The 24,965-nt window shown below is 39.4% G+C and overlaps 1 protein-coding gene across 2 annotated transcripts in view; it reads left to right on the top strand.

Annotated features, from left to right (window-relative positions):
• The window catches only part of SEC23IP (SEC23 interacting protein), a 52,936-nt gene extending 31,256 nt beyond the window's left edge, over positions 1 to 21,680 (top strand). For both annotated transcript variants that reach the window (XM_012001077.1, XM_012001078.1), the window contains 8 exons: positions 761 to 856; positions 5,991 to 6,182; positions 9,557 to 9,712; positions 10,286 to 10,388; positions 12,110 to 12,295; positions 12,982 to 13,144; positions 13,663 to 13,764; positions 20,138 to 21,680. In XM_012001077.1, coding sequence (XP_011856467.1) covers positions 761 to 856; positions 5,991 to 6,182; positions 9,557 to 9,712; positions 10,286 to 10,388; positions 12,110 to 12,295; positions 12,982 to 13,144; positions 13,663 to 13,744 — 978 coding nt within the window. In that variant the 3' untranslated portion in view covers positions 13,745 to 13,764; positions 20,138 to 21,680. The remainder of the gene's footprint in view (positions 1 to 760; positions 857 to 5,990; positions 6,183 to 9,556; positions 9,713 to 10,285; positions 10,389 to 12,109; positions 12,296 to 12,981; positions 13,145 to 13,662; positions 13,765 to 20,137) is intronic.
• The last annotated feature ends 3,285 nt before the right edge of the window (positions 21,681 to 24,965 follow it).

The following is a 24,965-nucleotide window of genomic DNA, read 5'->3' as shown; positions in this document are numbered from 1 at the left end:
CATCGTGATATATTGTTCGTCAGACTGTAAATTGGTACAGACTCTTTGGAGGGCAGTTTGGCAATATCTTTAAGAATATAAAAATTACCCTTTGCTTCATCAATTTCATTGCCAGGAATATTTCCTATAGAGAAATATTCACACAAGAATATCTACAAGGATACTCACAGCAGTATTTGCAATATAAAAGAACATTAGAAACACCATTGGTGTTGAGGAGTAGGGTGCTAGTGAAATCATTTATGGTGCATCCACATAATGGAGTACCCTACAGCTGTTGAACGAATGAAGCAGTGTCAGAGATACCTGTCTCTAAGATACATTTACATGAAGAGAGCAAAGTTCAGTACTGTGTGCATAGTAGACCACACACACAGAGAAAAACATGTCGGGGTGCTATGCATACATAAGACATCTCTTCAAAGAGTGAATTTCCACAGTTGCTGCTGAAAGGAGAATTGTATGGTTGGGACAGCAGTGGAAGGAAGATATTTCATCGTATGCTTGACTATATATAGCTTTGGAATTTTGTATAACATACATGTATTTTCTGTTAATTAATAGAATGATTTAGGTGTGGAGGCCTAAGATTTTATAGCCTAAAACAATGCATGATTTAAATACGAAATAATTAACTTTTAAAAAGTTGAGTGGCTCTTAGATTGCTTTAGATGATGTGGTTTCTTTATGATTTTCATATTCTCATTTCAGTTCTTCTATCACTAGATTGATTAATGTGCTTGTCTGTTTCCTTTTAAAGCTTATGTGTACAGTTGATGACCTGAAGGAAATGGGGATACCCCTTGGACCCAGAAAGAAGATAGCTAACTTTGTAGAACATAAAGCAGCCAAACTGGTAAAGTTCACCTCTGACTCAAGAAAAACTAAAACTCGTGGTGTGACCAGCTTGTTTATGTTGTAGAAAATGTTGATACTGCTATGGTTAGGTAAGCTAGTTTGCTCCCTACCTAGGGCACAGTAAGGGAGCTGATGGAAACCCAGACTTAGGAGTCAGTCAGAGTTGAGCTTAAGTCCACATTAGGCTAAGTGACCATCCTGGTTTTCCTGGGACTAAGTTCCTAGGATGAAGGGCTTTCAGTTTTAAAATGGATATTTAAGGTTTTCCTGGTGCAAAAACTGGTTAAGTTCTGACAAATAAATTCTCAGCTCAACCATTCATTAACTACATATTAATGAGCAATTTTTATTTGGTTTTATTTGTTTGTTTATTTTGAGATGGGATCTTGCTGTGTTTCCCACTGCTGGTGTCAAACTCCTGGGCTCAAGCTATCCTCCCGCCTCAGTCTTCTGAGCATGAGTGATTTTCTTAATTTTTCTGATCCTTTGTTTTCTTCATTTCTAAAATAGAGGTAATAATACCTTCCTCATAGGGTTGGAGTAAGGATGAAATAATGCCTGCAAAGCTTAGCACCAAGTAATAGCTTTCTTTCTTTCTTCCCGGTCCTTATCATCTAAAGAGATGAGGCAAAACATACACACTAAAGTCTCATTACACACTAAACGGCAAAAATTTTTAACAATACAAAACAAGGCAACAACTAAAAAGCATTTAAAACTAGAACAACTGGAAAATTATACTTGTTTTATTAATTTTAATTTATTGATCAAATTAATTTTACAGAGGTTTTCTAATTAGAAAAATTAGATGACAGGGTGGCTGTCTTATTTTTATTGTTACTAACATGCTCTTTGATGATCCTTTCATCTTTTGAATTTCTATAGTTCTATTATTTTACTACCTATTTGGAACTTAACCTACGTCATTTCTTTATATGGAAAATGACTGTAAAGTCATAGGACTGATTTTTTTTTTTTTTTTAGTGGTTAGCTTAAGGAATTAAGTCTTTCAGCATTTTATCGAATAGCTACCTCTTTTGAGTCAGGCACCGTGTTCAATTCTTGGGAGCCAGCGATTAACCAAGAGTGTGCTGTCTAGTTAGGGGGAGCGTGTTGAGCTCAAATGACAACATACCAGCCCCATAATAGCGTGCTGTGTGTGCTGTCCTGAGGCAGATGAAAGGTGGCAGTTCTGGCTTGTTGAAACAAGCATGGGGTTGGTGAGAGAAGACTTCCCCAAGGTGATGGTGCTTGAGCTTGAAGGAGGGGTAAGATTAGGGGAGACGGCCTTCTGGAAGCTGGCATGTTGTTTTCCTGTAGCATCAGGGAAACTGGAAACTGGGAAGGGCAGAGGGTTCCAAAGGTCCAAATGGCAGGTGTGAGGGCTTGGATTTTGTCTTGTAAGGGAGTGGTTCTCAAACATGTTCTTATGGCCATGAAAGTCATGGTGTTTTTAAACAAACATTACAAAATACTGACCTGCTTATTCTATCACAAGTTATGATTTAGCACCAAATCATCTGTGTAGTCTAAATTTTAATTTTAACTTTCGGGTTGTGGAGAGTTTGCTTGGTCACAGTGCACAGATGAAGTTGGAAAGGTGTGAAGTGGAGGTGGCTGCAATCTTACATAGTAGTAATTGTAATTGTACCGTGACTGAAAGAGAGATGGTAGGGTATAAGGTAGGAGGTGGAGAGGAAGGGAGCAACTCAAAAGACGTTTTAGACATAGACAAGCAGTATTTGATTAAGTGCTGAGAAAGGTTATTAGTTTTGGCCGTTAAGAGGTATCTTTCGTGTCATTTTTCTTGTATATTGAATTGTTCTGTAATTCCAGTTTACAAAGAGCTTTTCATCTCATGTGAGCCTCACAGCAACCCTGTGAGTGTGATTAGATCCCCAGGCGTCTGTCTCTGATGAGCACAGTAGTCAAACTGAGACTAGGACTCAAGCGTGTCAGTGTTGTTCCTGTATACAGGCTGCATGCTCCATACATAAAAATGCTTGTCTCTGTGTATACATGTTTATATATCAGTGAAGCAAAAGCCTGTAAAAAAAAAACAAACAAAAATAAGAAACGAGCTTTGTGTTCAGGCCCTATACCATGTTCTTAATTTATTCTGTAATGAAAGGGAAAAAAGTAGAAAAGGATTCTATAGTTCTTGAAGAATTTGTAGGAGACTGGTTTATGGACTGCAGTTGCTTAGATATATAAATTATGGCACTTATAAGAATGTTTTGAAATGAGCAAAAATCTATAGAGTGATACTATTTTTTAAATTAAAAGGTAATTGCCTTTGGATGAACCATGAAACTTTCTCAGCTGAGTTGCCATTGATTGCTCTACATTTCTTACAGATAACAAGGTGCTACTAGATCAGTACAAAAGTAATATGGTGTGTCCTGTTGATTTACTGTAACTGAAATAATGGGACCAAAATTAGCGATTATTTGATAGTAAGGAGATCAAATATTTGTGATATTTGTGACTATGCACTTTTTTTTTTCTTTTTAAAGCATCTTAGTAATTTTCATTTGAAAAGGAATTGTTTCTAGTGTTGGGAATATTGATAGTCAAGTATGTATATGTTGGTTCAGTGTTTTTTTTTTTTTTTTTGAGAGGGAGTCTCGCTTTGTCTCCCAGACTGGAGTGCAGTGGCGTGATCTCGGCTCACTGCAACCTCTGCCTCCCAGGTTCAAGTGATTCTCCTGATTCAGCCTCCCAACTAGCTGGGATTATAGGCACCTGCCACCACGCCCAGCTAATTTTTGTATTTTCAGTAGAGGTGGAGTTTCACCATGTTGGTCAGGCAGATCTCAAACTCCTGACCTCAGGTGATCCACCCGCCTTGGCCTCCCAAAGTGCTGGGATTACAAGAATGAGCCACCACGCCCAGCCTATGTTGGTTCACTTTTAAACACTGTTGGTTCACAGTTTAAAAATTATTGCAAAATTTTGAACAAAACAACTCTTGGCAACAGGACAGTTTCTGATCTCAGACAGCTCTCAGCAATTTAGAATGTTCTATGAATTTAACGGGAGGCATTCCTGAGTGAGAAAGCACTCAGAAGTGAGGAACCCTGAAAATGTTCCTTATTTCGGATTTTAGGCTTAATTTTGTATTGCCTCCAAAGGGCAGAGATAACCCAGCCTTCTAAAACACTGATGGAGGAAACAGTTACAAGCTGGCTAAGAGTTTTCTTTTTTATAGATTGCCTTTTCAATTAACCAGTTAGACTTACTTTCCTATTTCCTGGTGTTTGGAATTCAATAGTAGATAAGATCATTTTGGCTAGCTGTGTTGTTTAGACACTGTTAATAGCTGTTTAAACAGAGACTAACACTCAGTCATTCACAGCCTAACTTGTGTTATTGGGAAGTAAACAACTCCCCCTCCCACCCAACTATTTAAATTTCTCCTGTGTTACTGTTGCTGCTGTATTCAGGGCAAATTACAAACCAGTGTGAATGACTTTTCGCTCATTATAGAGATAACACCGTTTTGGTTTTTTTTTTGTTTTTTTTTTTTGTCCTGCTGTCACTCAGGCTGGAATGCAGTGGTGGATCTTGGTTCACTGCAACCTCCGCCTCCCAGTTTCAAGCAAGTCTCTTGCCTCAGTCTCCCGAGTAGCTGGGATCACAGGTGCATGTCACCATGCCTGCGTAACTTTTTTGTATTTTTAGTAGAGATGGGGTTTTGCCATGTTGGTCAGGCTGGTCTCAAATTCCTGACCTCAAATGATCCACCTGCCTCAGCCTCCCAAAGTGCTGGGATTACAGGCGTGAGGCACTGCGCCCAGCTGAGATAACACCTTATGTAGATGCTCCAAAGTTTTGTTTATTTATGGAAATGCATAGATCTTTTAAAAAATTATTTATTATTTTTTGAGACAGGGTCTCATACTGTCACTCATGCTGGAGTGCAATGGCGCACACATGGCTCACTGCAACCTCCACCTTCTGGGTTCAAGCAATCCTCCCACCTCATCCTCCTGAGTAGCTGGGACTTCAGGCATGCACCACGTGCCCGGCTAATTTTTCTGTTATTTTTTAGAGATGGCATCTTGCCATGTTGCTCAAGTTGATCTTGAACCCCTGAGCTCAAGTGATCCACCCACCTCAGCCTCCCAAAGTGCTGGGATTACAGGCATGAGCCACTGTGCTGAAATGCATAGATCGTAAGTGTGCAGTAGGGTAAGTTTTCACGATTGTATGCACTTGCATCGTCACTGCCTAAAACAAGAAATTGAACATTTCTGTGTTCATTTCTATGTTTTGTGTTCATTTCTATTTCATGAGAGAGCTCAGGTAGCTCCCTCGTGCTTCTTTCTAGTTAACACCTCCCACCGCAAAACCGCTCTTCTGATTTCCTTCAATACGGAATAGTTTACCTATTTAAAAAATTCGTGTAAGTAGAATGAACAGTATGTATTCTTTTATACTTGGTTTCTTTTACTCAAAGTAATATTTTTGAGATTTGTCTAATGAGAGCCAATAGTTAGTTGTAACTGTTTTGCTATATTTTCTTTGCTTCTTAATTATTTTTCTTAAGAATTTTCAGCTATAGACATCATGACATTTGTTCCCTAAATATTTAGTATGCATTTCTAAAAAGGACATGTAAAAATTTTTTTTAATTAAACATTTTTTTTTGAGACAGGTCTCTCTCTGTTGCCCAGAGTGGAGTGCGGTGGCACGATCACAGGTCACTGCAGCCTTGACCTTCTAAGCTGAAGTGATCCTCCCACCCTAGCCTCCTGAGTAGCTGGGACCACCGGTGTGCATTACCAGACCTGGCTAATTTTTAATTTTTTCTAGAGATGGAGGTCTCTCTCTGTTGCTCAGGTTGGTCTTGAACTCCTGGCCTCAAACTATCCTTCCGCCTTGGTCTCCCAAAATGCTGAGATTACAGGGGTGAGCCACTGTGCCTGGCCTGTACATTTTTTTTTTTAATCAACTGAAGCAAAAGCTGCAGGGAATAAAAAGAACATTTTTTAAAGTAATCACAAGGTTGTTACTATTCCTGAGAAGTTGCTAATCATTCCTTAATACTGAGATAGCACGTTTTGTAATGATAGCTGAGGGCTGAACCTTTCCTCATGATTATGTTATTAAATTTTGGTATTTTACAGAAAAAAGCAGCGTCAGAAAAGAAGGCGGTGGCGGCCACTTCTACAAAAGGACAAGAGCAAAGTACCCAGAAGACTAAAGACTTGGCTTCCCTCCCCTCAGAATCTAATGAGCCAAAGAGGAAACTTCCAGTTGGTGCTTGCGTGTCTTCGGTGTGTGTGAATTATGAATCTTTTGAAGTTGGTGCCGGACAGGTAAGTTTATGTATTGACTAGGGCTTCATAGTTCATGTTGAAATCATACATCTTTATCATGTGGCTTGGCTCTAAGTTCTTTAAATATTTATTTAACATTTATTTGGGATGTGGAGAAAATTGATTTTCTCTTAGTGAAAATTTTTTTCTTCTTCAACAGTGCTCAAAATAAGGGATTAAATGCATACAGAACGTGTTGTCTAACTTTTGAAATTGTCTCTATTTCAGTTTTCCCACCACTCGTACTTTTATAGCATCAGTCTGTTATAGCCACTAACAACAGAAGTGGCCATAGTTAAAAAATTATGTTCAGAATATACTTCAGTTTCTATGAGAGCAACTTGGCTGTATTGACTCAACTTATGTTTCCTAGTACTCATAATTCTTCCCTTGGGGAAAAAGTCTTATAAAAATTGACCAATGCTGCATTTAGTAATATGCTTTAACATACTTATATCACAGTGGCTTTTAGAATTATTAAAAGCCTTTTAGACAGTGTTACTGTCAGGATATTTATAGTTGAGTATGTAAAGATGCATTTCTGTAAGTGAGTTCATGAAGGTACAAAATGAAATTGGATGTTTGATTTGTATTAACTGAAGTTTTAGAGGAATATATTCTTATGTAAGTAAATATTCCTTTACAACTTCATTTTCTTTTCTTTTTTTTCCTTTTTAGAGACAGTCTTGCTCTGTTGCGCAGGCTGGAGTGCAGTGATGTGATCATAGCCCATTGTAACCTCAAAGCAAGGTTTTGGGGTTTGGGTTTAAGGGACACCTCCTACCTCAGCCTCCCAGGTAGCTGGGACTGTAGCCATACACCACCACACCTGGCTAATTTTTTCTTTTTTTGTAGAGACAGTCTTACTGTGTTACTCAGGTTAGCCTTGAACTGGCCTCAAGCAATCTTCCTGCCTTGGCTTCCCAAAGTGCCAGGATTATAGGCATGAACTACTGCATCGGGCCTACAACTGCATTTTTAATGACTGCTATAATCAGTAATGACTAATTTCACTGTTTGGAGAGATAATGACTTATTCTTATTTCCTTATTATTGAAGGTATTAGTTTCTTAAGGTGCCATAACAAAGTTCCACAACCTGGGTGGCCTTAAACATTAGAAATTTGTTGCCATACAGTTCTGCAGAGCAGAATAGATAGGGCGGTGGCAGGACCATTTTCTCTCTGAAACTTGGAGGGGAATCTTTTCGTGTTTCTTCCGAGCTGCTGGGGATTTGCTGGCCATCTTTGGCAGTTCTAGGTTTATAGATGCATCCCTCCAGGCTTCGTTTTTATGTTGTATTCTCCTTATCTCTTAATAGCATCTTCCCTCTGTGAGTGTCTGGCTGGGTGGCCAAATTTCCCCTTTTTATGTATCAGTCAGATTGGGGCCACCACAGTGATCTCATTTTAACTTGATTACCTTTTTAAATACCCTATTTCCAAATAAAGTCACATTATGAGGTATTGGGGGTTAGGACTTCAACATAAATGTTTTGTAGGGACACAGTTCAACCCATCATAATTAACGTGTAGGCAATTTCTACTTTTTACTCTTTTAAGTTGTCTAGTAATGAACATTTTAAAGCCAGTTTTCTGTGCACATTCTTTATTTCTTCTTCCAGTTAAGTTGGTAGACATAGGATAGCTGGGCCAGATGATGGACACAGTCCCTTCCCTGGGGGAGACATCAATCTGTATTCTCACTGGCAGTTTAGAAGGTTGCCTGTTTCCTCTGTCCATTGCCAGTACTGGTATTATCATTTTCCTTTAAAAATATGTAGTAGTTTCACTTTGACACCTTGATTCTAAAGAATTAATTTTTTGTGTGTATTTTCATGCAATTTTTTTTCTTTCTTGTTAGTACTTCTTACTTTCTTTTTAGTATTTCATTTACATTTCTGATAACCCCATAGGGAAAATGGTATCACACTGTATTTCTTTGAGCACTAGTGAGGTTATTTTCTCATGTTTTTTAGACATTTTTCTTTTGTGAAGTGTTGAATTTACCTGTTTTTCTATTTGTTTTCTTTTTTCCTTTACTGACATTTATAAAATATTTACATATTAAGGTTATTAGCTCCTTGTCATGTATGTTACACATATTTCTTCCAGTTTGTGATTGTTCTTTAACTTTCTTTTTCTTCTTTTTGTTGCTGGAACAAAACTGTCGAATTTGCAAATATAAGGGCAAGCCTAGGAATGTGAAGTCTAGACTTTGTTAGAAGGGGCAGCTTAGTGTAGTAGAAAGACAATTGGATTTGGAATTAGAAGTCCCACATTTAAGTCCGCACTCCACCACTCACTGGCTCTGTGTTCTTGGGTGAGTCATGTCACATATTTGAGCTTCGCCATAGGCACAATGGTTCTTGCCTTGCCTCCCTCTTTCTGTGTACCTCTGTTGAACACTTGGATTATGCCATTCATTGTGCTTCACTCTCAAGATACTAAAGTAAAAAGACACATTTCCTGCTACTGAGAACCAAATGAAAGAGCTTTGCAAATTGTACAGTGCTCTTCAGATGACTGTGTTTTCTCTTGGAGAGGCTACATGTAAGCTACTCAAAATGTGCTCTTTCAGGACAAATCATTTTCTGATGGAAAGAAACTTAACTGGAGAGGATGATAGTTATAATAATAACAGAAGTAACGCTCATTGAGTGCTTAAGCTGTGCCAAGCTCTGTGCTAACCACTTTATGTGGATTAGGTTATTTATTTTTCAATCACATGTGAGCTTGGCATTGTTATAATCCCCATTTTATAAATCAGGAAACTGAAGTGGAGCAGAGAGAGGTTAAGAAACTTGCCCAAGGTCACACAGTGAATGAAACCATGATTCAGACCCAGGCACTTTGAGTTTAGAAGTCTAAAGTTTTAACCATATTTATAACCATAATAAATATAGTAATTCTTATAGACTATTATGCTGTGCTAGACAATAAGTAAAAGTATAGCCAGAGGATATAATAGTCTATAAAGATTTTAAAGATAAATTTTTCAGTACTTTTTTTTTTTTTTTTGAGATGGAGTCTTGCTCAGTCACCTAGGCTGGAGTGCAGTGGCGTGATCTTGGCTCACTGCAACCTCTGCCTCCCAGGTTCAAGCGATTCTCCTGCCTTAGCCTCCTGAGTAGCTGGGACTACAGGTGCATGCCACCACACCTGACTAATTGTTCTATATTTTTAGTAGAGACAGGGTTTCACTGTGTTAGCCAGTATGGTTTCCATCTCCTGATCTCGTGATCTGCCCACCTCGGCCTCCCAAAGTGCTGGGATTATAGGCATGAACCACTATGCCCGGCCTGAAAATTCAAAAGAATTTTCTACTATGTGACGTTGGAACAATCATCTTTTATTGTTATTTGATTCTTTCCAGGTTTCTGTTGCTTACAACTCATTAGATTTTGAACCAGAGATATTCTTTGCCTTGGGGTCTCCAATTGCTATGTTTCTCACTATTCGAGGAGTTGATAGGATAGATGAGAATTACAGCCTTCCTACATGTAAAGGGTTCTTCAATATTTATCATCCGGTGAGTAATTGAATTTACTTTCTTTTTTAAAATCTTTTTTTCTTTTTTTAACATTTGTTACTGTTTTATAGAGATGGGGTCTTACTATGTTGACCACGCTGGTCTCAAACTCCTGGCCTCAAGTGATCCTTCCATCTCAGCCTCCCAAATTGCTAGGATTACAGGCATGAACCACTGTGCCTGGCCTTTTACTTTCTTTTTTGAAGAAGAAGATGAAGAAGCTGTCCTCTTTATCCTAATAAATTCTCATATTCTTATTTCTTGGGAATTAATACCTATCTTGATTTTATAAGATTCAGCTCTGTGTTCTAAGAGGTATAGTCTGACACTTTCCAATAAACTTATTTATCAAAAACCTTTGTTCAGGGAAATAATTCTTTTGCTTTGCTTGTAAAATAATCTTACACACAAACTAGAAAATCTTTTCATAAGTGTCAGTATTTGAATAAGGTGTGGAGAAAAATAAAAATCTCTGGTTTGCCATGTATCCATTTTCTTACCCAGTGAAGGCATATAATTCAAAACAGCTTTCATAAATTTCTTTTATTTATTCATAAATTCTTCTATTTATAGCTTGATCCAGTGGCATATAGATTAGAACCTATGATTGTTCCAGATTTGGACCTAAAAGCTGTTCTCATTCCACATCACAAAGGCAGAAAAAGACTTCATTTAGGTAAAAAGCAAATACTATAAAAACTTTTTTTCCTGTCATTTGTAATCTGTAATGAATTATGAAAATTTTGACACTAAATCGTCTCTGAGAGAATTAATATTATTTAAGTGCCTACTATGTTCAGAACTTTTAAACTAAGAATTTGGAAGAGCTTTAACAAAGTTACAAATGAATTCTTTCTCTTTGATGGCATTCTAATTGTCGAGGTAATTAGGAGTAGGGAGAAGTTGGTAATAAGGCGATAAGATGCATAATTAGATTTTGATAGAGTTTGGTTATAAGTTTTGGAATTAGGAAGAAGAACAGTTTTTAAAGTAATGACCAGACCTTCAAGAAAGAAACTTGATGTTGTCTAAGTGAGCTGTTATTTTCTTGCTAACTAGACACACTTTTCTGGTAGAAAAAATTCATTAAACGTAATGGATTGGTGATTCCAAGTAGAATTAGGTTTCTCTCCTTCCTGTTAATGGTGTATATTAACCCTACATTTAAAAGTTTGGGTGGAAGGGATGGGAGGGGTAGAAGAGAAGGAAAAGTGATCGTGCACTCTTATGTGAAAGTGTGTTTTTTTTGTTGTTTTGCTAACATGCTTTTTAAAAATATTGAACTCTTTTTTAGTTAAAATAAGACATGTGTTTGATAACTTAAGAGACCTTGAATTCACACATGATTATTAGACAACAGTAGAAAAAGTGAAGGAGCAGGAGTTTCTTCATTTCTAATTTGGAGTTTAAGTTGTGGTTTTATCAGAATGTTTAATTCTCCACTTGAACCTGGGAGGTGAAGGTAGCAGTGAGCTGAGATCGTGCTACTGCACTCCAGTTTCCATGAGACTCCACCAAAAAAAAAAAAAAAAAAAAGAATCTTAAATTCCCAAAACCACTTCCTGTTTACGGATTAGAAAAACAGTGATTTTTAAATCTCGTAGGCCTCTTTTTATTTTTATTTGTTATTTAAAATATAGACAGGGTCTCACTATGTTGCCCAGGCTGGTCTTGAACTTCAGACCTCAAATGATTCTTCCATCTTGGCTTCCCAAAGTTTCGGGATTACTAGTGTCAGCTACTGTGTCTGACCCTGGTGTTTAAACTTACAGTAAAAAAAAAAAAGGGGGGGGGGGAAGCATAACAATGTGCTTACTTTTTTTTTGAGTTGGAGTCTTGCTCTGTTGCCCAGGATGGACTGCAGTGACACGATCTCGGCTCACTGCAAGCTCCGCCCCCCGGGTTCCCACCATTCTCCTGCCTCAGCCTCCCGAGTAGCTGGGACTACAGGCGCCCGCCACTATGCCCTAATTTTTTGTATTTTTAGTAGAGACGGGGTTTCACTGTGTTAACCAGGATGGTGTCGATCTCCTGACCTCGTGATCCGCCCGCCTCGGCCTCCCAAAGTGCTGGGATTACAGGTGTGAGGCACCACGCCTGGCCGAATGTGCTTGTATTTTTATGGTATTTGAACTTCTTTTATTTGGAAAGAGGAAATTTATAGATTTTGGCTGGATCAAGTTTAGTCATTAAAAACAAAAAAAACAAAAAACAGAGTAAGACTCTCCATGACATTTTAACATGTTGGTTCTTGGCTGAGGCACTCCATATATTTGACGTTTAAAAGAGGAAGAAGCAGTCTTATCCTGTCTGAGAAGAGTGTTAACTTGTAGTTTTTGTGAGGCAGAAGTTTACCCAGTGACTGAGTAACTTGTTGTGTCATCTTAATCTCTTTAGAATTGAAAGAAAGTCTCTCTCGTATGGGATCTGATTTGAAGCAGGGTTTTATTAGCTCTCTCAAAAGTGCTTGGCAGACGTTAAATGAGTTTGCCCGTGCTCATACCTCTTCAACCCAGTTGCAAGAAGAATTGGAGAAGGTGGCCAATCAGATCAAAGAAGAAGAAGAAAAGCAAGTAGTTGAAGGTAAATTTGACATTTGAGGCATTTTCTAATACAAATGTTTTATATGAACATAATACTTAAAAGTTATATGATGATGCGTTTCCTTTCTAGACTTTTTGGTTAAATTATAGAAGCTCTTTAAAGGAAAATCTGTTAAGATAAACTGTACTGTCAATTGCGTTACTTCAAAACCCATGCCATCTTTTTTTAGTGGGTTTTTATCTGATAGTTACTGAACTTTTCCCTCTGCAATTAAAAAATTATATTGAGATTCCTAAGGCCAGAGTGGAATATCTGAGTTGAGAACTCAGTTTGTTTTAGTGTTTGCATTTTAAAGACTCACTCTGAGAAGTTTTTTTCCTGATACTGTTGTTTAACTATGTTACAGACTTGACATACAATGTGAAAGTCATTGTGCCATGATATTTTTTGACTTTTTCAGATTCTAATCCTATTTCCTTTCTTTCTGCAATGCTTTCTCACCCCTTAATCCTCACAACTTCTCTCAGCTTGTTGGCTCTTTCTCCTCTCTCTCGGGTAACCGGCCCCTCTTCCCCTGACTCTTTGGAGAACCGGGAGTGAGCCTGGTAGCTCCTCAGGTTGCTACCTGCGTCAAGCAGTATTCTCATTGAGCCCAGAAAGTCAGCTAAAGTCAAAGGATGATGATTAAGTGATTGACTTTGATATTGAAATGGTTTAAATTCTAGCAGAAAAGGTTGTTGAAAGTCCAGATTTTTCCAAGGATGAGGACTACTTAGGAAAGGTTGGAATGCTAAATGGAGGCCGCCGAATTGACTACGTTCTCCAAGAAAAACCAATAGAGAGTTTTAATGAATATCTTTTCGCTCTTCAGAGTCACTTATGCTATTGGTAAGTGTTCTTAAATTTGGTAACATTTGAGTGGGCTTTTGGTGCTACCACGTGCAGCAATTTTAGTTTTAATGAGATTCTTTTACTGATACTATGTGCTATGAATATTCATTTGAACTCCTATATATTCAGAATCGTTATTTTTCCTCTTTAGTTACCCACAAGATGGCAGTATGTCATCTGCTTTTGACCAAAGACCCTTGGTTCTTGCACAGTTTTTGTGGGAATGCCTTTCACAGTGGGAGCGGTAGGGACTTTGAAATCGGTCATTCTTTCCTGTATCCCTGTCACCAAGGAGAATTGCAGCACAACTGTTTAGGAGCTAATCAGTATCCATCTGGTTTTTAAGGACAGCTCTGAGATTACACTGCTTTATTTATTACACTGAGATTACATTGCTATCATTTGCCCTTCTTAGATAGAGTTGAATAGAATAGAACCTGCATTTTCCACCATTGTGCGTAGAAGTTAATTTCTACTAATTGTCTCTTAAGTAAATATGCTTTTCCTTTTCATAGGGAATCTGAAGATACTGCTCTGTTATTACTTAAAGAAATTTATCGAACAATGAACATTAGTCCAGAACAGCCCCAGCATTGATCAAACTTCAGTTTTACTGTGTGAGTTTATTCCTTATTGAATGTATAAATTCTGAATGTTTGCATTCTCAAATCTGTTGTGTGGAGTTGGTGTTGACTGATTTTGCTTTTTTCTGTTTCCTCTGAGTTTTTGTTGTCGTTTTTAAAAATTTACAATAGAGACATTAAGGAAGATAATTGGTTTGTAATTTACACTTCTGATTTATTACAGTCTTCTTTCTAAATTTACATAGAATTTGAGTTCATTTATTTTTAGTTTCTTTTTAAAATAGATTCCGAAGAATATCAGTTAGGAATTCCTTTGGCTGCAGGTTCACAGAACCCAGTTTACAATACATTAAACAAATAGAGGTTTATTTTTATTCTGTAACAAGAAGGGTTCCTCTGTTGAATGACTTCACCAGACACCCAGAGTGCTCACATCTTCCCACCTGAATGTTGGCTCTTGCTGCCTCCTAGTTACAAGATGCCCCCATAGTTGCAGATACCATGCCTATATTCACAACATGAATAAGAGGGAAGAGGGGAGAGGGTAGTACTCCTCACATCTGTCGCTCTCTTAATTAGGGAAGCAGAAGCTTGTCCAAAAATTTACTCATACCTATTGACTAGGCCTGTGTCTAATGTCCAATATCTCCAGTCTGTATGAAAGATTGTAGAAGTGATATTTTGAGCGTTCCCAATCTTTATAGAGGGAAAGAATAGAGAAGGAGGTTAAGTCTGTGATGGGTCGGCCGACCTGCAACTCAGCCACACTCTGTATTCCTAACTGTCCTCCTGAGACACCAGATACCTGTTTTTCCTTACTAGATTATGCATCACTTTTAAAAATAACTAATGTGTTTTTTACAAAGTTAGAAATTTTAAAGCCTTTGAAAGAACCAGATACAAAATGCTGAGCTCTAAGTTACTGAAATCAAAGGAAGCTCCTGCCATTTTTGGTTTTCTGATTGTAAGTGGTAGATGAACATTCCTTCAGCCTCATCTTCTGCCTCCTCGTTTTAGAGAGGTAACTACTTTTAGTAGGGTTTCCTTAGAGAAATTTTTTTGGCTCCATTTCCAAAATTAAACTTGTAACAAAGTAAAAGAGAACTAAAGTGTAGGCCAGGCATGGTGTCTCACGCCTCTAATCCCAGCACTTTGGGAGGCCAAGGCCCGCAGATCACCTGAGGTCAGGAGTTTGAGACCAGTCTGGCCAACATAGTGAAACCCCGTCTCTACTAAAAATACAAAAATTAGCCGGGTGTGGTGGCGGGTGTCTGTAGTTGGGAAATGCAAGGCCAGAAGTGAAAGATTGCTCTCCCATAACTCACCCCCAACCTCCCTGCCTGAGGCAACCAGTGTTCCAAGTTTTGTGTATCCTTCCAGATACCTGTTAACATATCACACACACTTTTAAGTTTTTCTTTTTTAAAAGACAAAAGAGACTGGGCGCGGTGGCTCACGCCTGTGATCCCAGCACTTTGGGAGGCTGAGGCAGGTGGATTACTTGAGGTTAGGAGTTCAAGACTAGCCTGGCTAACATGGTGAAACCCTGTCTCTACTAAAAATACAAAAATTAGCCGGGCATGGTAGTGGGCGCCTGTAATCCCAGCAACTCAGGAGGCTGAGGCAGGAGAATCGCTTGAACCCAGGAGGTGGAGGTTGCAGTGAGCTGAGATTGCGCCACTGTACTCCGGCCTGGATGACAGAGTCCATCTCAAAAAAAAGACAAATGATAGCAAAATTGACACACCATTATTACCTTTGTATCTTTGAGATTGTCCCATATCTATCCATCCATCCATTCATCCATCTGTCTGCCCATCCATCCATTCATCCATCTGTCCAGTATCTGTTGAGCACCTTACTTAAGTGCCAGGTGCTGTTTTAGGTATTGGGCTTCACAGCAGTGGACCAAAGCCTCTGCCCTCAAGGACCTTTTTTCCTCTAATGGAAGGCAGACAGCACGTGGACAATTGAAATGTACCACATGGTAAAGATTGAGCAGCTGGACAAGGAGGAGAGGAATTCATTTGGGGTGGGAGCAAGTTGTTATTGTATATAAGATGGCAAGGGACCCCCTTCACGGGCAAAGTGTCATTTGAGCAAGTGAGCCAGGTGGATATCTGGAGGAAGAAGACCATTTCAGGTGGAGAGAAAAATCCGGATCAGACCGTGAGAGTGACCTTGTTCTTTTTATGTATTCTATTGACTGTTGCACCATATTTGCTTAACCAGTCCCTACTCATGGGCATTTCAGTTATTCTAATCTTTTATTAGTAGGAACAGTACTACAGTGATACATGATATTTTAATAGTTGCATTTCATTCCATTTTATAGTTCTTGTATTAAAATACTTAATTTTACCCCATTGTTGGGTGTTAGGTGATTTTCCAAATTTTCTCCATTATAAATAACTCTGATATGTAGTTTTACATACTTTTTGCCCATCTCTGTTTGCTTTGGATACATTCTTAGACGTAGTGTTCTTATTTCTGAGAATATTGCATATTTTTAAAAGATTTTTGGCCGAGTGTGGTGGCTCATGCCTGTAATCCCAGCTTGAGAGGCCGAGGCAGGCGGATCACTTGAGGTCAGGAGTTTGAGACCAGCCTGGCTGACATAGTGAAACCCCATCTCTACTAAAAATACAAAAAAATTAGCCAGGTGTGATCTCACCTACTTGGGAGGCTGAGGCAAGAGGATCACTTAAAACCCAGGAGGTGGAGGTTGCAGTGAGCTGAGATTGCGCCACTGCACTCCAGCCTGGGCAATAGTACAAGATTCTGCCTCAAAAAAAAGAAAAGCTTTTTGATCCCTACATTTTGCTAAATTGCATTCCAGAAAAGTTGCTCAGTTTTCATATTTACCATCAGTATGTAAAGGCCAGTATTCTTGCACTCTTGGAAACAGTGGGTATTACTGATTTTTTTTTTTAATATATATTTTTTGAGATGAAGTCTCACTGTCGCCCAGGCTGGAGTGCAGTGGCACATCTCAGCTGACTGCAAGCTCCACCTCCTGGGTTCGTGCCATTCTTCTGCCTCAGCCTCCCGAGTAGCTGGGACTACAAGTGCCTGCCACCACGCCCGGCTAATTTTTTGTATTTTTTTAGTAGGGACAGGGTGTCACCATGTTAACCAGGATGGTCTTGATCTCCTGACCTCGTGATCAGCCCACTTTGGCCTCCCAAAGTGCTGGGATTACAGGCGTGAGCGCCCGGCCGGTATTACTGATTTAAAAATTTTTTTTGCCAATTTGGTAGCCAGAAATTGTTATAATACCATTTTTACTTACTTTTCTATTACTAGTGAAGTTGAGCTCTTTGGGTGTATCTTAACTGGCTGATTGTTTCTTTTGTCAGTTGCCTGTTCTTGACCTTTATGCATTTTCTTGGAGGTATGGGGTAGGGTCCTTTTCTTTCTTATGGATTTATAAATATGATATTTAAGGATATCAGCCTTTGTCATTTTCTTTTAGTTCTTTTTTTTTTCTTTCCCATTTGGCTTTGTAATTTAGAAGAGTAAGATGTAGAAAACAATTTAACTTTTTTCTTACATAATCATTTCTGTCTGTGCTGTATATTGAATAACGTACCCTTTTGTCATTGGTTTGATGTTTTTATCATATGCCAAATATTTTGCTGCTGTTTGACATTTTAATTAATATTTGTTTCCTAGGCTTTCTCATCTCTTCTAGCGATTTATTTGTCTATGGTACTTCATTGATTTCAAGTCATATATTTTCCACATTTTAACATCTTTAAATTTGTAATGCATCTTAAAGTCAGCTGCTGGGGCTGGTGCAGTGTCTCATACACTGTGGGAGGATTACTTGAGCCCAGGAGTTTGAGACCAGCCTGGGCAACATAGTGAAACCTCGTCTCTTAAAAAAAAAAAAAAAAAAAAAAAAAGAGAAAGAAAATTTAAGTCAGCTGTTGTCTTAACGGAAGCTGAGTTCTTTATGAGAAGCCATATATTTTCTTCTGCTGGTTACTGGGGGAAGGGCTTTACCAACCTGCCTCTGCTTAAGCTAATTTCTCTGCTTGAGATTTTTTAGGACTATGCTGATAGTGTGAATTCAGCACCCAAGATTTGCAGGGATTATCAGTTCAGATATCGGAGTTTTTATTCCCATTTTCCATTGTCAAGGAAGAGTAGTGCAGGCCTCTTTGCCATCCCTTATGCATATAGTTGCTTGTTTTTTTCCCGCACTGAGACTATAGACGTTTGGTACCCCCACTTTTTGTGAGGGCTTTTCCTTTGAGACTTCCTTTCTGGGCATCTTTTTATGGTACATAACAGCGAAGTGTCACAATCAATGGTGTCTTAGATTTGGTGAAATACGGTGTTTTAATAATTGTAATTTTATGCATAATATCTGGCAGTAGAAGTTCTCAGTATACCATAGTTTTCGCAGTTATCCCGAATGAAGTTGGAAATAATTTAAGTTCCCCTGACGCTCTCTCCCCCAACAAAACAAAGCAAAACAAACAAAACCAAAAGAATAGTAATTCTAGGATTTTGCCATCACCTTTTATGAAAAACTCAGCAAGAACCTTCTATTTCACATATGATTCGTTCACTGTAATTGTTTTATTTATTTTTTCCTATACTTGGCTGTAAAATTTAGTCAAGAATTTAAGTTTCTAATACTGTACTAATATCGTAAGATAATCCATTTAAAATGTTAACAGTCATTCTATACATGGTTCATTCAAGCTTAGAGCAGTTTTGCTGAATGGTTGTTTTATGTTTATGTCCTTTTAAGGATTGTGCTTTGAAAAGCCTCAAATTGGCCAGGCGTGGTGGCTTATACCTGTAATCTTAGCACTTTGGAGACTGAGGCAGGCAGATTGCTTGAGTTCAGGAGTTTGAGACCAGCTGAGCAACATAGCAACACCTCGTCTCTACTAAGAGTAAAAAAAAAAAAAAAAATCACTGGGGGCATGATGGTGTGCACCTGTAGTCCCAGCAACTTGGGAGGCTGAGGTGAGAGGATTGCTGGAGTTTGGGAGATTGAGGCTGCAGTGAGCTGTGATCATGCCACTGCACTCCAGCCTGGATTGTAGAGTGAGACCCTGTCTCAAAAATAAATAATTAAATAAAAATTAAAAAGCTTCAAGTTAACATGGCAGATAACTAATTTTATTTTTCATTAATATTTTATTTTAGCCGGGCACCGTGGCTCACGCCTGTAATCCCAGCACTTTTGGAAGCCGAGGCCGGCAGATCACGAGGTCAGGAGTTTGAGACCAGCTTGGCCAACATGGTGAAACCTTGTCTCTATTAAAAATACAAAAATTAGCCAGGCATGGTAGCATGCGCCTGTAGTCCCAGCTACTCAGGAGGCTGAGGCAGGAGAATATTTTGAACTTGGGAGGCGGAGGGTGCAGTGATCCAGGATCGCGCCATTGCACTTCGGCCTGGGCGACAGGGCGAGACTCTGTCTCAAAGAAGAAAAATAAAATAAAAAACCTTATTTTAATTTTTCGAGAAGGGGTCTCACTCTCTCACCCATCTTGGAGTGCAGTGGCGTGATCTTGGCTCACTGCAACCTCTGCCTCCTGGGCTCAAGTGATCCTCCTAACTCAGCGTCTCGAGAGGCTGGGACCACAGGTGTGTGCCACAATGCCCGGCTAATTTTTTTATTTTTTGGTAGAGACGGGGTTTCCCCAAGTTGCCCAGGCTGGTCTCAAACTTCTGAGCCGAGATGATCCCCTTGCCTTGGGAGATGATCCACTCGCCTTGGCCTGCCGCAGTGCTGGGATTACAGGAATGAGCCACAACACCTGGCCATAACTAACTTTAAATTGTGTCTTTTACTCTCTGTACTGGCTTTGCTATGAAGATTATCATGCTGGTTAATCTTACTGAGTGTTTCCTGGGCACTCTTGTCCCTTTGGAAGGCCTGTCTGAGGACTTGCTCGCAGGCTGTGCTCTTTGGAGGCGGTTTGCAGTGTTTGTCAGTAAAGTTGAGCACTGGTGGATTGTCCGTTCTTTTTTTTTTTTTTTTTTTTTTTGAGATGCAGTCTTGGTCTGTCCCCAAGGCTGGAGTGCAGTAGCACGATCTTGGCTCACTGCAAGCTCTGCCTCCCGGGTTCATGCCATTCTTCTGCCTCAGCCTCCTGAGTAACTGGGACTACAGGCGCCCACCACCATGCCCGGGTAATTTTTTGTATTTTCAGTAGAGATGGGGTTTCAACGTGTTAGCCAGGATGGTCTCAATCTCCTGACCTCGTGATCTGCCTGCCTCGGCCTCCCAAAGTGGTGGGATTACAGGCCTGAACCACTGCACCTGGTCAGTTGTCCATTCTTTTGCTTAAGAAAAGACAATGATGCATTATATTTGACTGTAAATTTGTAAAGTTCACTTATGTTTTTGTTTTTGTTTTTTTTTCCTCTTTTTAAGACTTTCTTGTCTGCACAGAAAATCCCAGTACAACTTCCAATGCTGAGAAAATCCTCAGAGGACGTTCCCACTTTGCTCCTGTGACGGATGACAAAAGAGCGATTCATCAACAATTGCTCAGCCACAATCCTCGGACATAGGGATTTAAAAGACAGTACACAGAACTAAGACAGTGAAAAAAATCAGTACCACATTTGGACAGTATCGGTGAGAAAATGTAATTATAAAAATGATGCCATGACAAATTCCACAGATCAGTTTAGTTGTATAGTTGTTAAAGTTATATGTGATATCAATGAAGAAATATTTGTAGCATGTAAACGGTTATTTCTGTTTCTTAAGAAGTATTGTTAGTGGGCTATTAAACTTGAATTTTTCTTTTTATTAATGCAGTATGTTTTTTTTTATTCAAGTATGAACTTGTTGAGAAACTATAGTAATATGATTTTTAAGAGATTTATGTTCTACTTTAAATGTGAATTGTACTTCTGAGCTGCCTTAATGCAAGATCATTTATATTTGTTAAGAGGAAATAATCAAGATCACTCATATCCCAACTGAATCTGAGGTTTTATAAATCTCTCAAACTATTGCTGAGAGCCTGATTGTGGAAGGAAGTGAGATGCACCTTATTTTCCAGAAGTCCTGTGAAGCGCTCTCCTAGCATGTCCATTTCCAGGAGGAGAAGTGAGCAGATGAGAGGTTTTCCATTTTGTCATCCAAGGTAGCTGTGCAATTGCCTTGTTGCTGAAGTTCCAATAATGTGAAAACCAAAGTAGAGGTTTTTTTTTCTTCTTCTTTTTGCTTTGTATTAATTTCACTTATACCAAAGTGTTTGAAAGTATGAAATGTATTGCTTCTGGGCTATATAAGGCTACTTCACGACAAGACTGCTTTGTAATATTTCATTTTGTTTTACTATAAATTCAAATTATCTAAATATTTTCCTAATACTACATGGGAATGCTGATTTTCTTCTTTTGTTACGTAGTGGAAATATTTTGCATTGTTTACATAGTTCTCATGGAACATGGAAATTTTTGAAAGTGATATATGATACACATTTTTTGTGTATATATTCTAATTAGTGTGAATAAAGCAGTAACATTAATGCATTTTTTTAAGCAGCAAACTTCTGTATTTCTCTTGTCTTCCTTAAAAGTATCCCCATGAACTCAGTGTTTATTCCCTTTGTATTGTGAGTATCTGCTTATATGGTCAATACATAGTGTTAGCATTGGCTCCTAATGGTAGAATTAGAATAGCAAAATTTTAAGAACTGTAATTGACTCCGGACAACATAGATTTCAGCCACCTCATTCTACAGCTGAGGCCAGGACACTAAATGCCTTTCCCAGACTGGGTAGTGGCAGATCTGGGATAGAATATGGTTTTCTTGATTCCCTTTCAGCCTCCATTTCTCTCTCTCAGGACTACTACTTTTTAATTAATTTTCACCTAACTTCCCAATACTGATGAAATAAAGAAACGAGAGGATTATTTATATATATTTCAATAAAATCCAGTTTGATTTTTCAATTTACATCTGGTTTTGTTTGTGTCATTCAGCCTGTCTTCTGAGTAATGGGCAGAGAAGGACCAGGGTTCGTAGAAGAAGCATATGGCAACTAAGTGGCAGCAGTCTTGCCCTTTCCTTTTAATACTTGAGGAAACAGAAAATAGAATTTTTGGGTGATTCTGCCTGTGAATATATACATACATACATACAGATATACGTATGTATGTATGTATTACTATTCAATCTCTTAAAAAACAAAAAAACAGTAGGTCCCCTGAGGGCAGAGTCAATGAACATATTGTTCACTGTTGTAACCACCTTGCAGGATTTCAGTCTATAGGTGAGAGTCCAGCTGCTAAGTGAAGCTTGACCTCTGCCTCTTCCTCAGGAGCAGCTCATCCCCTGACAACCTCCCCTCCCAGCCCCTAATCTGGTTTAATGCCCTCCTTTTCCGGAGATAAAGTCATGTCTCTAGTTATTCCAGAAATGTTTCATGTGTAGAGTTTGGCACAAAAATTTAAAGGCACCAGCATCTGAAATCAAAGGTGAAAGAGTCGTCACAGTACTGATGAAGACACCCAGGCCTCGTCTGCTGTGTTAACATGCTGTATGACAGGAGGAACCTGCTTTCCAAGTCTGCTGGACATGTGTGCTTCTTGAATCCAACCAGACAAGCATGTTTTCTCAAAACCACAGTATAAGACAAGGAAACTGCACAGATTCGAGTGATTTTTGAGGTAAGTATGTTATTGGAAAGGTGTGACCTATATAGAACCTTGAACATGAAAAGGAGGAGATGCTGCTATCTTGGCAGGGATGATCATGTATTTGAAATAGTAACTCACAGCATTTGGTCTCATGATAAGAGTACTGAAGATTATCCCAGAAAACCTAGGATGATACTGGTATTTATAGTACCATTGTTTCAGGTTTTTGTGACTTGAGGCATCTATCTATCTTAATGCTGTACTTTAGTGTCTACCAAGCAGCTTTCTGGTGGAAACTTGAACTGCAGACACTGAGTGTTTTGGTTTTCCTCTAAGTTATAGTTCTCATTGTAACTTAATAAGTTGGCATTCTGGCTTAGTTTGAGTCGGTTTCCCAGGGCTGGGTCCTCAGAGGAGAGTGGTTAGAATTCAGTTCGTCTTTGAGCTGGGGTGCTGACATTGTGTTCCTGCTGTTGACTGTCTCCCTGCGGTGCACAGGACAGACTGTCAGCTAACCTGTCTTCATGACATTTCTGTAATACTTCTCAGGGGGTTATCAGTCTTATTCTGGTATTTCACCTCCTAATTGAGCTTACCAAAACTTAATCGCATACTAAAGAGCTCTAGTGTCCACCTACTTTTATTTGTGTCCCAGCTCTATTTAGCAATGAATCCTTGGGCAAGATCTTTCCCCCAACCTCTCAGCAAAGTGTTTTTGTCTTGTTTTTGCTCAGTTTCCTTTGTCATTAAATTCCTCAACCTCATAGAAGAGTTGTGAGGATTAAACAAAAATATGAATAAAATACCTATTGTGGTGCTCAGCACACAGTGGGCACTCAGAATGTTAACTGATGATTACTACTGTTGTTCTTTTACCATGAGCACTTGAGTCCGGGCATGACCCAGGCCTTCATTCCAGGCCACCACCACTTCAGTCCTCCCTGGGTCGAGCTTTGGCCAGGTTTCTTGTCGTTGAGCCCTGCCAGGGAGAGCACCTTAGAGTCTGCTCACAGAGGCCTCTCAGATATCTGCAGAGGTGTCAAGTGCGTAAGTCTGCAGGAGGCACAGTCATTGGAAAGGGGTGAGGAGCTGTGGAACAGGTGGGCTAGGTAGCATGTGGGGAGGTAATGCTTACTTCCATGCAAGTCAGTGGGGCTCTTATATAACACTTTTGGATAACTTGTTTGCGCTCTGATTCTCTACTTTAAATTCATTTCGGGATAAGGATCAAGAAAACACTTCTTTTTTTCTTCCTAAATTCTGCCCTCTTTTCTCCCTGATACTGTTTCCAGCGGTAAAACAGCAACTCTTGGCCTGGTGCGGTGGCTCACGCCTGTAATCCCAGCACTTTGGGAGGCCGAGGCAAGCAGATCACGAAATCAGGAGATCGAGACCATCCTGGCTAACATGGTGAAACCCTGTCTCTACTAAAAATACAAAAAATTAGCTGGGCATGGTGGCACATGCCTGTAGTCGCAGCGACAGGAGGCTAAGGCAGGAGAATTGCTTGAACCCGGGAGGTGGAGGTTGCAGTGAGCTGAGATCTCGCCACTGTACTGCATGCAGCCTGAGTGACAGAGCAAGACTCCGTCTCAAAATAAGTAAATAAAAAATCAAACAGCAAGTCTTGCAGATTTCCCAAATGTATTGGTCCCACAGAACAATGAAAATAATGTCATGTTGTTAACACCAGTGGGAGTTTGGGAAATAATTCCGGCTCGTTGTTTAATACTTCTTTCAGCTTCAGATCAAGTGAAATGAGTTTCATATATGAAATTGTATGATGACACATAAAACAGGCCAGTTATTGAGGACACATCCATGAGATAGTGGGCAATGCTACATATTTATTAGAGGTTGTGCTGCCGTTCAGGTTCACGGACTGGTGGGATTGGTGTAGTTGGGATAACCCACCATGTTTTTCTTTCATTTCTTGTATTAAAGAGTGGCTTTTAAAAGACCTTACTATGGAATTTTCACAAATACTCAAAAGTATGGAGAATGGTACAATGAATCCCCATGTGCCCTTTTCCCAGCTTTAGTGATGGTGTCAGTGATACAATTTGGCTCTGTGTCCCCACCCAAATCTCATCTTGAATTGTTATCCCCATGTGTCAGGAGAGGGACCTGGTGGGAGGTGATTGGATCATGGGAGCTGTTTCCCCATGCTGTTCTCGTGATAGGGAGTTCTCACAAGGTCTGATGGTTTTAAAAGTGGCAGTTTTCCCTGCTCTCCTGCCACCTTGTGAAGAAGGTGCCTGCTTCCCCTTTGCCTTTCATCATAATTGTAAGTTTCCTGAGGTTTGTCATGGTTGTAAGTTTCCTGAGGTCTCCCCAACGATGCAGAACTGTGAGTCAGTTGAACCTCTTTTGTTTATAAATTGCCCAGTCTCAGGTAGTACCTTGATAGCAGTGTGAAAACAGACAAATACAGTCAGGGACCTAAAAGACAGGTAAAGAGGCCGGGCGCGGTCGCTCAAGCCTGTAATCCCAGCACTTTGGGAGGCTGAGACAGGCGGATCACGAGGTCAGGAGATCGAGACCATCCTGGCTAACCCGGTGAAACCCCATCTCTACTAAAAAATACAAAAAACTAGCCGGG

The sequence above is a fragment of the Mandrillus leucophaeus genome, unplaced genomic scaffold (genome assembly GCF_000951045.1).
Source record: "Mandrillus leucophaeus isolate KB7577 unplaced genomic scaffold, Mleu.le_1.0 Scaffold65, whole genome shotgun sequence".
Lineage (NCBI taxonomy): Eukaryota > Metazoa > Chordata > Mammalia > Primates > Cercopithecidae > Mandrillus > Mandrillus leucophaeus.
This window is presented reverse-complemented; position numbering and strand designations above follow the sequence as displayed.